General features: G+C 36.5%; 1 protein-coding gene across 3 annotated transcripts in view; it reads left to right on the top strand.

The window, feature by feature from the left end:
- The first annotated feature begins 3,171 nt into the window (after positions 1-3,171).
- Positions 3,172-12,831, top strand: part of MSR1 (macrophage scavenger receptor 1) — an 89,452-nt gene continuing 79,792 nt past the window's right edge. For 2 of the 3 annotated variants that reach the window (XM_032413585.1, XM_032413583.1), the window contains exon 1: positions 3,172-3,289. In XM_032413585.1, coding sequence (XP_032269476.1) covers positions 3,191-3,289 — 99 coding nt within the window. In that variant the 5' untranslated portion in view covers positions 3,172-3,190. The remainder of the gene's footprint in view (positions 3,290-12,831) is intronic. The other variant, XM_032413584.1, reaches the window with a different exon arrangement.

Here is a 12,831-nt window from a genome sequence, read left to right as displayed (position 1 = left end):
TGTTACTGATAACATTAAGGCTTTTCTTTTTTTCTGTTTATAATCATCAAAGGTCTGCTAGAATGCAGTTTTTCTCTCTTTTTTTTAAAGATTTTATTTACTTGAGAGAGTGAGCGAGATAGCGAGAGAACATGAGTGGGGAGTGGGGAGAGGGAGAAGCAGGCTCCCTGCTGAGCAAGGAGCCCAATGCGGGGCTCAATCCCAGGACCCTGGGATCATGATCGGAGCCAAAGGCAGCCGCTTAACCGACTGAGCCACCCAGGCGCCCTAGAATGCAATTTTTTAATATCAGTTTTGATGAAGTAGATTTTGGTAGTTCTTAAATGCATTATATTCACATGGAGAGATGCGTCCATTGCAACATTATGAAAACCTGTATTTAAATCACAACTTTGGGTTCAGAATATAATTTGCAAATTTATCACATAAATATAAGGTATAGCTTACCTTGTAACTAATGACCTGTTGCAATTTTAGATATATAAAAGTGTCTCTTAATGAGTGTAAAATATATATATTTTTTTAGTTCAGCATGCATACCTCTACCACAGTGAGCCTCATGAAACTGAAGTCAATTTTTTCCAGCCTATTTTTCTATTTAATTGTAAAACTTTATTTGCACATTGGCATAATGTTATATAGCCTTCACGCTAGACACATACGTTCATAATCAACCTAAATGAAGCCATTGGAATCCCAGGACAGTAACTGATAGTAAAGCCACTATGTAGATGGTCTGGTATGTACCCATGTTTGTGGTTTGTTTTCCAAGACCCCTGAGAATACATACACTGATCTCAGACAGAAAAAAATGTGTCTTTCACCTACTTTTGAAATCAGACTTAAGTGGATTTGAGTACCAGCTCTGATGACTCATAGTTCTATGATCTTGACCAGTTTACTTAATACCTCTAAGGCTCAATTTCTTTTTTTTTTTTTAAGCTTTTATTTAGTTATTTGAGAGAGAGGGAGAGAGAGAGGATGAGAGAGAGAGAGAGCAGGAAAGGAGGGAGGGTCAGAGGGAGAAGCAGACTCCCCCCCCCACCCCAGGAGGGAGCCTGACGTGGGACTCGATCCCGTGACTCCAGGGTCATGACCTGAGCTGAAGGCAGTTCCTTAACCAACTGAGCCACCCAGGCGTCCCTCTAAGGCTCAATTTCTTAATTTGGAAAATGACCTAACAAAGTTGCTGTGAAATCAAATGGAATGATGAATGTGAAGCCCCAACTCCTTGACATTCCTTGTGTTCTTTCGATTAATCATCAGCTTAACTTGAACGTTTTCCACCTAGTTCTCTGGTAGGGTATCTTCCATATAGTAAGACCTAATAGCTAATATTGTTATGTAGTATAATATTAATATATACATATATATAGTTGACTCTTGAACAACATGGGGGTTAGGGACACTGACTTTCCACCCCCTCCAACACACCTGAAGATAATCATCTAAGTTTTGACTCCCCCAACACTTAACTACTAATAGCTTACTATTGACTGGAAGCCTTAACAATATTATAAACAGTGGATTAACACGTATTTTGTATGTTTTGTGTATTATATACCATATTCTTGCAATAAAGTATGCTAGAACAAAGAAAATATTATTAAAATCATAAGGAAGAAAAATACATTTATGGTACTATACTGTATTTATTGAAAAAATATCCATGCATGAGGAGACCCGTTTTGTTCAAACCCATTTTGCTCAAGGGTCATCTGTAATGTGTGTGTGTGTGTGTGTGTGTGTATACACAAATACAGAAATAGTGTGGCTGAGGATTATGGAAGTAATCAAATAGAGAAGTGATTCACATTGTGGAAGTAAAAATACATACATGCAATATTACAGAGACATCCTAGAAATATAGTCCACTTGGACAGAAATAAATCTCATTAGGAGAGGATTTTGGAAAGTTAATGTCTTAGCTTGTTATCCCAGAGTCTGACTTTTCTAATCACACAGTGTTGACAGAGGCACATAAATTTAACAATATACGAAGGGGTTCTTAAACTGCCGATTTTTTAAGATGCCAAAAGGGCCATATTCTATAATATGATGTATTTACAAATGATTATAAAGGAAATAGAGTGAGTTCTGATGTCATCTCCCGTTCCTCTTCACTAAGAATTTGGCGATAAATTTAAACTAATGTGGTTAAGGAGTAGCCTAACAGCCTTCACGCTGAGTCAGTTTGCACCCATGTCTGTGATCCTAACTTCTTGTCGAGAGCTGCCTGGCTCAGCGGCTCTGCTGCTTGCTTGAACGTCCCTGGTAGTATTACTGTTAGCCTTTAAGAATGGCTGAATGATACTGGTAATTTCTGTCTCCCAGACACTGTGTGCATTGTTCCTGCACCCGCAGTCTTTCTACCAGGCTAGTGTCTTCTGAGATAGTGTTCTGTGGTGTCCGTGGGCATCATGGCAAGACTGTTTTGGCAGTCTCTTTATAGGAAGTATGATCCTTCCCTGTTTGGAAAACCAAGAAGTTTCTATGAAACATCAACAGTCTCCCCCAGAAGAATTAGATCTAAATTAGTTCATTAATGTATGTTTTTTTTGTGTGTCTCAACTGGAATTTGAATGTGATTAAATGAGATGCAAAGTGTAAATTCTGACAGGGTGGTAGAAGGTGAAGGAACTTTTTTCCTCAAACCCCATGCCTGAGACCTCTTTCCTTCACTACACTCCTGGGGAGATCAACAAATTGTTAAGTGCTCAAAAGAGATCTATAAATAACGTTAACATAAGTCTAGATAGAGCTGAGAAGTGAGCATTATCGGATTATTACTTTTACTTAGTAGGTATCCATATCTTTCCCTCATGTGTGTTGTGTTTGAAGCTAGAGATGAGTGGGCTTGAGTCTTCTCTCAATGTAGAATATGAAAGAGAAGGTAATTAGGATTAATAGAAGATAAAGAGATAATAATAGAAAATGAGGATGTTATAGAAGGCATCCAGATTTTACAAAAAGGGAAAAATTAATCCGACGCACATCATGGACCCTGTTACAATAACCCTTTGTTTCTTTTTCATTTTACTTCTCTTTTCTTTTGTAATGTCCTAAATGGGAAGAGGAACGAGTTATCTTACAAATGTAGATTTCGCAAACTTGTGCACTGATGAGAGTACTATTAAAATGCATTGTTAAGAAAAATTTTCAGCACACAAATGTGTCATTTCCTTTCTTCATGGACCAGATGCTGAAATACTATGTGATAAAGATTTTAGGTCTCAACTGTAAAGAGAGAGAAGTGGATAAATCAGTGCTGCTGTCTTTAGGACAAACGGTAAAATAAGTTTTTAAATGTTTTTCCAAAATTGCTTCTATTGATTATATGTGTCTGCTCTGTGTCTGTGTGTGTTTGTGTGTTTGTGTGATAGGTGAGATGTATAAACATGTATGTATATATGTTTATACATATATGTTTCTATATATATAATCGATAATTTTTGGTAGAATTTCTTATCCTATCACTAATAATTTGGTCTGGTTGTTTCAATGATAAAAAATAGAGATTTCTGCTAGGTTTTCTGTGAGTGAAAAAAATGTGTGTGTGTGCATAAATATATATGGAATATACTAAATACTTTGTAGGTTAAACTAGCAAGAAATTTTGGGCATTTAACTGTCCATATTTTTAAAAGAATTATTGACCTTATTCAAAATATGATTGAGGCTATTTTAATTAGTCTCATTTCCTTACTTGTCATATAATACCTATTATTACCTGTATTTGCTTATATAACAAATATTGCTTGGATATTTACTCTAAGCACTTGGCTGAACTAGACATAGGGAAGGGATCAGAAAAATAGAATATGGTCTATCTGCAGGAAGTTCATGATCTAAGGCAAATAGGCATAATATAATTTAAGCACCTTAACTAGTTGTAAGAGTGCTATAGATAACTACTCTGGGAATGTAGGAGGGGCCAGAATTACTTAGGGGCAAAGGGTTTGAGAAGGTCTTCATGGAGATGTTTAAATTTAGGTTCATCTTGAAGAATGGGTTGAGATTTACACAGCATAAAATGGGGGTTAGCATTCTCATTAGCCATGTGAGAATAGTAATAGAAAAGTCACAGAACTGTGATTGTAAATGTTTTATGCAGTATTTAGGAGCTAATATTCTGCAAGTACAGTGCCTATATTTAGATCCAAGCCTCCCTACTTCCTAGTTGTGTAACATTAACTAGTTATTTAAACATTATGGGTCTTAGTTTCCTAGCCTTGTAAAATGGAGAAAATACTGCTGTATGCCTCATGGAGAGTCTGTGAGGGTAAAAAGAAGAAAAGTCCATATAAAAAAAAAAAATGGTACTTAAAAATAATTATTTACTGATGGTTACCTGTGTACCGGGCAATTTATAAAAATAATACGTTTTCTTAATAATTCTTAGACCGATCTTATAATCCTATTTTACATATATAAAGGAAGTGCAATCAAATAAATTGAAATATTTGCTAATGGTCACAGAGCTACGAAACGGCACAACCAGTATTCAGACGTAGACTTCCAGTTCAGGGGTGAATTCACTACCCAGGATGAGCATCAGTGGCATCAGGCACAATATGGATATTTCCATTCTCACCTTAATCCCTTTTATGGATATATTCCTCAAGTATAGAGCTATTGGTTTTACAAATACATTAATTCTATTCTCGTTCATATATATTTTTGACTTTTCATACAAAATCAGAGTTTTTGTTTTTAAATAATAAGAAAGGTTACAGAGTTCTTATTTACCCAAAATCTTAAAGATAAAATTAAGGGTTTGATAATAAATCTGAATGGGGAACACCTTAGAAGAAAAGAATGTACATTAAATATATATTACATATAAAGACTTTATTCATATCCATATAAAGGAAGTTCCACTGGGGATGTACAAGCAATTGATATGAATAAACAAAAACCTAAGAAGAAAAATAAATATATAATAATAAAAAATAATTACATGAACTATCTCTCCCACACTAATAGTAAATAAGACAAATAAAAGCCACCTTGAGATATCATTGAACTCCTATCAAAATCTAAATGATTCTAAAATAAATATTATTACTGAATAATGGTTAATTTGGCTTAAAACTGCCATATTCATATATGACTGGAATCTTTGTAAATTTGTATGATCTTTTTAAAGAGTAGTCAGGCAGTAGATACCAGGAAGTTTAAGATAATTTTTCTTTCACCTGGTAGTTCAACATATAGTGAATTATCCTAAAGAAATATTTAAAAGAAAAAAACTAAATTATGAAAATATTGGGAGGCAAGATGACAGAGGACTGGGGGACTCCATTTCAACTGGTCCCCTGAATTTAGCTAGATATCTACCAAGCCACTCTGAACAACCATGAAATCAGCCTGAGAGATAAGATTATAAGTCTGGATCTCTACGGGGGCAGAGGATCATCAGTTGAGAGGTACGAAAGATGGAGTTGTGATTGCTTGGAGAGGTGTTGGAGGATAAACAGAATGGGGGGGGGGGACCGCCAGAAGCTAGCCTTTGGAAAGTAATACCCCAGTGCAAAAGCATCCTGCTCCTGGGGACCACCGATAGCTTGGAGAGTGGTGGCCGAGGGTCGGGAAGGGACTGATAACAGGGCTCAAACAGAACACAGGGGCTTAAGGGGCAAACTCTGGGACCAGGTGGCCACAGAGCATCATCAAGATAAAAAGCTTCTGCACAGCAGAAGAAACAGTCAACAAAACAAAAAGGCAACCCATGGAATGGGGAAAGGATTTTTGCAAATGACACTACAGACAAAGGGCTGATATCCAAGATCTATAAAGAACTTCTCAAACTCAACACCCCAAAAACAAATAATCAAAGTCAATAAATGGGCAGAAGACATGAACAGACACTTTTCCAAAGAAGACATACAAATGGCTAACAGACACATGAAAAAATGTTCATTGTCATTAGCCATCAGGGAAATTCAAATCAAAACCGCAGATAACCACCTTACACCAGTTAGAATGGCAAAAATGGACAGGGCAAGAAACAGCAAATGTTGGAGAGGTTGTGGAGAAAGGGGAACCCTTTTATACTGTTGGTGGGAATGCAAGTTGGTACAGCCACTTTGGAAAACAGTGTGGAGGTGCCTCATAAAATTAAAAATAGAGCTACCCTATGACCCAGCAATTGCACTACTGGGTATTTATCCCAAAGACACAGATGTAGGGAAAAGAAGGGCCATATGCACCCCAATGTTCATAGCAGCAATGTCCACAATAGCCAAACTGTGGGAAGAGCTGAGATGCCCTTCAACAGATGAATGGATAAAGAAGATGTGGTTCATATATACAATGGAATATTACTCAGCCATCAGGAAGGATGAATACCCAACTTTCACATCAACATGGATGGGACTGGAGGAGATTATGCTAAGTGAAATAAGTCAAGCAGAGAAAGTCAATTATCATATGGTTTCACTTACTTGTGGAACATAAGGAATAGCATGGAGGACATTAGGAGAAGGAAGGGAAAAATGAAGGAGGGGAAATTGGAGGGGGAGATGAATCATGAGAGACTATGGACTCTGAGAAACAAACTGAGGGTTTTAGAGGGGAGGGGGTGGGGGGCTGGGTTAGCAAAGTGATGGGTATTAAGGAGGTATTGCATGGAGCACTGGGTGTTATACGCAAACAATGAATCATGGAACACTACATCAAAAACTAATGATGTACTGTATGGTGACTAACATAAAATAAAAAAAATTAAATTTTGAATAAAAAAAGAAAATATTTATAACATCATCATCTATATTAGTAAAACACTGCCCTCCAAAAGAGAAGGAAAAAATTTCTTAAAAATTACATTATAGGAAAATGACTACATAAGTAGGGTAGATACATTTGATGAATTATTATTTGGCCCATAGGTTTAAATTTGAAGAAAAAGATCATTTGAAGTATAAAAATATTGATATGATTTTAAGGGAAATATATAAGACCAGATGGTAATATACACCATGGTATCAACTATGTAACATGGATACATATGTACAAAGACTGAAATTTCATCTGAAAAATGAAGGTGTTTTTTCTTATGTAAAGGTGATGGGATGACAGAATTTTTTTTTTTTTATTGAAGTATAGGTACAGTTGACATACAACATTATATTGGTTTCAGGTATACAATATAATGATTTGGCATTTATGTACATTACAGAACGATCACCATGATAAGTCTAGTTACCATCTGTCATCATACAAAATTATTACAGTATTGACTGTATTCCCTATGCTGTACTTTACATCCCTAGTGACTTATTTTATACTGGAAGTTTATACCTCTTAATCCCCTTCACCTATTTTACCCACCCCCCTGTTCCCTTCCCCTCTGGCAACTATTGGCTTGTTCTCTGTATTTATGAGTCTGTTTCTGTTTTGTTTATTGCTTGTTTATTTGTTTTGTGAAATTGTGGTATTTGTCTTTCTCTGTATGACTTATTTCACTGAGCATAATATCCTCTAGTTCTATCCCATGTTGCCACAAATGGTAATATTTCATTATTTTTTATGGCTGAGTAATATTCCATTATACATTTTTATATATATATATATAATATATAAAAGAAGTACATCTTTATCCATTTATCTATTGATGGACACTTAGGTTGCTTACATATCTCTGCTATTGTAATTACAGTGAACAAAGTGGTGCATATATCTTTTCGAATTAGTGTTTTCATTTTCTTCAGATAAACACCCAGAGGTGGAAATGCTGGATCATATGATATTTCTATTTTTAATTTTTTGAGGAACCTCCATACTGCTTTCCATGGTGCTTGAACCAATTTACACTCCCACCAACAGTGCACAGTGTTCCCTTTACTCCACATCCTTGCCAGCACTTGTTATTTCTTTTCTTGTCTTATTACTAGTCATCCTAACAAGTATGAGGTGATATCTCAGTGTGGTTTTGATTTGCATTTTCCTAATAATTAGTGATGTTGAGATTGTTTTCATGTGTCCATTGCTCATCTGAATGTCTTCTTTTGGAAAATGTTTATTCAGTTCCCCTGCCCCCCCCTCTTTTTTTAATCCAATTGTTCTTGTTTTTGTGTGGTGGTTTTTTTTGTTTTGGTTTTTTTTTTTTTTTTTGGTGTTGAGTTGTATGAGTTCTTTTTATACTTCGAATATTAATCCCTTATCAGATAATATGATTTGCAAATATCTTCTCCCATCTGACCCAACTTATCTTTCATATTGTTACAATATTTTTATAATAAGAGCAGGAAAAACTGAAGGGTATGTTTCCAAACAGGTTAACATTGAAACACTTTCATTATGGTTTTTCTGTTGTAGCTTCTGTAAACTTTTCACCCACTTTATAAAAAGCTGATATTGCAGAGATGTGTTTCACTTCTCATGAGAACAAGCTTTTAATGGATTATACAAACTCAAAAGATTTCACAACCCTTTTTTCATGCATTTACATTTGATAGGAATTGTAACTAAATGTGAGGTTACTTTTTCTCTTCAGAAATGACATTTAAAGACACATTTGAATTGTTTGAATTGTTCACTGGCTGCTGACAAAACTTTGCATGTGTATGTTCTCTAATATGACTAAAAAATTACAATGATAATAATCAGTGTGAAGAACTAAAGTAATATGGTAAGTCTAATAAATGACATTGAGGTAAAGTGAGAACATTGGGGGTGAAATTTTTTGTTTCAGTTTATGCACAATTCAGAGACAAACCTTTTATTTCATGATGCATAACAAAAGGACTTTTAAAAGTTCCACATGAGTGAAATAATGAACTTTTCTTGAGGCATAACATCAAATATGAAAACTAATCATCTTGCAGAAAATAATTGTCTTTCATTTATTTATGTAACTTCTTGTAATGCATTTGTGTATATGATGAGCACCTGCTAAGTGCCAGGAACTTTCTGCTTATTGAACCAAAGAGAGGAAAAAATTCCTGAATCCTGGGTCTTACTGGGGCAAAGGGGACAGATAATAGACAAGATAAATGCGGCGTGTGGGTGGCTCAGTCGTTAAGCGTCTGCCTTCAGCTCAGGTCATGATCTCAGGGTCCTGGGATCGAGCCCCGCTTCGGGCTCCCTGCTCAGTGGGAAGCCTGCTTCTCCCTCTCCCACTCCCCCTGCTTGTGTTCCCTCTCTCACTATCTCTCTCTCTCTGTCAAGTAAATAAATAAAATCTTTAAAAGAAATAGACAAGATAAATAAGGAAATCGTTTTTCATGTTAGTTGGTGATAAATTTTGTGGGAATAAATCCAACCGGGAAGGAGAAGAGGATGTAAGCGAGGTGATAATTTTAAATCTGATGCTCAAGAAAGGTCTGAAACAGTGAGGTTTTAGTCAGGACCTGAGTGAGATGAGATTTTCATGAGTTCTGAGCAGAGGAGTGGTATGACCAGTAGGGGGGCTATCAAAATAGTCCAGGTGAGCAAGATCATGGGGCTCGAACAAGGATGGTTATAGCAGAGGTGATGAGAAGCAGTCAGTTTCTCTAGAGGATTTGAAAACAAACCAACAAGATGTGATGACAGAAGGATGAGAGAAGGTGAGGGGACAAGGGAAGACCCTGGGTTGGGGCCATACTCAAAAATCCAAGTAGTGATGTTATTAGGCAGTTGCATATACAGGTCTGGAGAGGTCTGGGCAGGAGATAAAGACTATCTTAGTGCAATCTTCAGTCCCTTCTCAGCAGAAGAGCATGAACATGACCAGACTTCTGGTATACTGTCAGCACCTTTCATTTTTAGACATTTACTGCTTTTGGACCTTTCAAGTCTGCTTCTGCCTCTACCGTACAACTAAAACAGCTCAAATTCCATGTGGCAGGTTATGAATGTCCTTGTACATCCTGAAATTCTTGTTTCCTTTCTGTGGCCCTGACTTGTTTTTCTATCATGGTCTCAAAGGTTCTTTCTTATCTTTAGTACTAGCTCTTCTTCCTCTACTTTGCCACTCAGTATGTTGGTTGTCAAGTTTATGTCCCTTATATTTTTTTTCCTGAAAAATATTTTCTATTCTGATTTTTTTATCCTATTCTTTGTTAAAGTGCTACGTTTTTGTGCTGGTTCATCAATTCTTTTAATTTGTTCCTCTTTCCCAATGCCATTGGATTCTCCCCTTAATTGCCGACCCTATGCTACTAACCAAGATGCATGCCTAGGGTAGATAAAAAGGAGCTGAAATCCAAAAATCGAGGTAGAGAGGCAGGAAAGTGTCCTGGGAAGTCAGGAGTTGCTTTGCAGTCAGATATGGGTCTTGTGGGTGACAGTAATCTAGAATAAAGCCCTGGCTTCTGGTTTGGGTGATGATGCTTTGCTACCACCTCTGTATTACAAATATATAGCCATCTATATGTCTGACTGCATCATGTAAGCCCCAGTACACAATACATAGAAGATAATAATAAATAAATGATTATAATAATGATAGACTAATATGAATGGATGATACGCCAACATCAAAAATTCTGGGAAAGGAAAAGTTAGGTCAATGTGGAAAATACACCATTGTAACTAGTTGTATTATTTAAAAAATCTGACTCTGCGACTTGAGATCTGAGCTGGATATATTGGTTTGGTCAGTATGCAGATAATATCCCAAGCCATAGAAGTAGATGAGATTCTCAGACGGAGGATGGCATCTAAAAACAAAAGAAAATAATGACAGAAAATACCAGCAGTCTTATGACAGCACCATCTGTGATTAACCTAAGCAGCTTTTTTTAAACATTTCTTCTGGAAAAGCATATACCCATGTTTCATACAGTTGATGATTCACCAGCCTCTCTGATACGCTGCCCCAGAAAACAAACAAGACTTTCCCTGGTGTACCAGTGTAGCCAGAAGGGAATGTTTTACACTCATCATTCCATTCAACAGATTTTAGTGTTCATCTCCCTGCCAGGCCTCTGTACCTCTCGGGTTTTATATAGTCCAGATATGGTCAGTTAGGCTAGTCCGTTTGTCTTTTTCAAAGTTTTAATAAATCTACCCAGAGAAACTATAGTTTGAAATCCAATAACTTGCACCATGTTTATCATCTGCATAAGCCCATAAAAGATAGATCAAAGCTTAGAGGCCTAAAGAAAAGCAAAATTGAGCCTCATCTCTACTTCAGGGTGAAAGGGAAATAAGTAAAATATTTAATGGACAGTGTATATTTTGTCGCTAGTAATATAAACCAGGTCACTACTGCCAAAGTAAAGAATAATTTTTTACTTAATTTGTATAGGTATTTCCTCAATATTATATTTTGGGTAGGTTGTGACAGCCAGGTAAATGTATGCAATCAGAAAAATAAAAGAAGAGGGGCACCTGGGTGGCTCAGTTGATTAAGCGTCTGCCTTCAGCTCAGGTCATGATCCCAGGGTCCTGGGATGGAGTGCCGCATCGGGGTCCCGAGCCTGCTTCTCTCTCTACCGCTCCCCCTGCTTGTGCTTGCTCTCTCTCACTCTCTCTCTCTGACAAATAAATAAAATCTTAAAAAAAAAAAAAAAAAGTTGATGAATAGAATGCCTCCAGCTACATGCTCTTCTGGCCTTGTCTGCTGGGCCCTCTGCCCTGAGCTGCTGCTTCTGTAATGCTGATCCACTTTAGTCCCCATGCCGTCCATGCCCTCATGCCCTTTAATAGCTTTTCCATCCCTGGGACAAAACTTTGATAAAGGCATCATCTGTTCTGTTTCCTCCTTGACCACCCCCTTGCTCAAATAATTAATTACTCCCTTTTAGACTATGTCTGTGCTTTGTGTATGTACACACACACACACACACACACACACACATACACATCACTGTCAGGTGATTATAAAGATTTTACTCTTCCGTATTAATGTGTAAGATCTTTGGGAGTTGTGAATATTCTGTGCACATTGATCTTGACATGCTAGTGACTTGCTCAGTACTTGATATAATGACACAGTAGGAATTTGTTGGATTGGCCTACATGAAGGGATAGGTATTTCCATCTTAAAGTCATTGATTGGAAATAATCCTAATACCATCTATTTTTTGTTTGTTTTCATGGTGTAGCATCTAGCATTCTAGAGCCACCTTTAAAAAAAAAAAAAAAGTAGAATTCATTCTTTCTTCCAAGAAAACTCCTTTAACCCTGTGGCTTTTAGGAAACAAACTGAGGGTTGCTGGAGGGAAGGGGGGTGGGGGGATGGGGTAACTGGCTGATGGACATTAAGGAGGGCACGTGATGTAATGAGCACTGGGTATTATATAAGACTGATGAATCCCTGACCTCTACCTCTGAAACCAATAATACATTATATGTTAATTAACTGAATTTAAATTTAAAAAATTACAAATTTAGTAGAAAGAACATGTGGAGCTTCTAAACAAGTATATGGATAAAAATAACATTCATCCTGCTTTATTGAGGCCAAGATTAGATCAGTACATTATCATTCTGGATTTGCCACTTTCTTTCCTCTTAAAATAATGAAATGTTTAAGTTTTCTGTAAGAAGCATCCATATAGACTTTAACAGTTGTCCTATATGTATACATAAACACACAGGGAATGATTTGAGAGATATCTCCAAAGACAATTTGAGGAATCTCTATTGTTGCTGAAGTTCATGAAGATATTTTTTTTTTCATGAAAACAAATCTTCATTAAAAACATGTTAAACAATCAGATTGTTTAACATTAGGGATTGAGAGATCATTGAGAATGATCCACATTAGGGATATATGTTGAAGAGTGGTTCTGAGAGAAATAGGTCTTTGGAAATGTGTGGGGATAAAGTTTTTGGATTTTTTTTTTTTTTTTTTTTTTTTTGCAAGGGAAGCAGTAATATAAGGACTAGGAAATATTA

The sequence above is a fragment of the Phoca vitulina genome, unplaced genomic scaffold (assembly GCF_004348235.1).
Source record: "Phoca vitulina isolate PV1807 unplaced genomic scaffold, GSC_HSeal_1.0 scaffold15, whole genome shotgun sequence".
NCBI lineage: Eukaryota > Metazoa > Chordata > Mammalia > Carnivora > Phocidae > Phoca > Phoca vitulina.
Note: the sequence above shows the minus strand (reverse complement) of the source record. Positions and strands in the feature narration are given on the sequence as shown.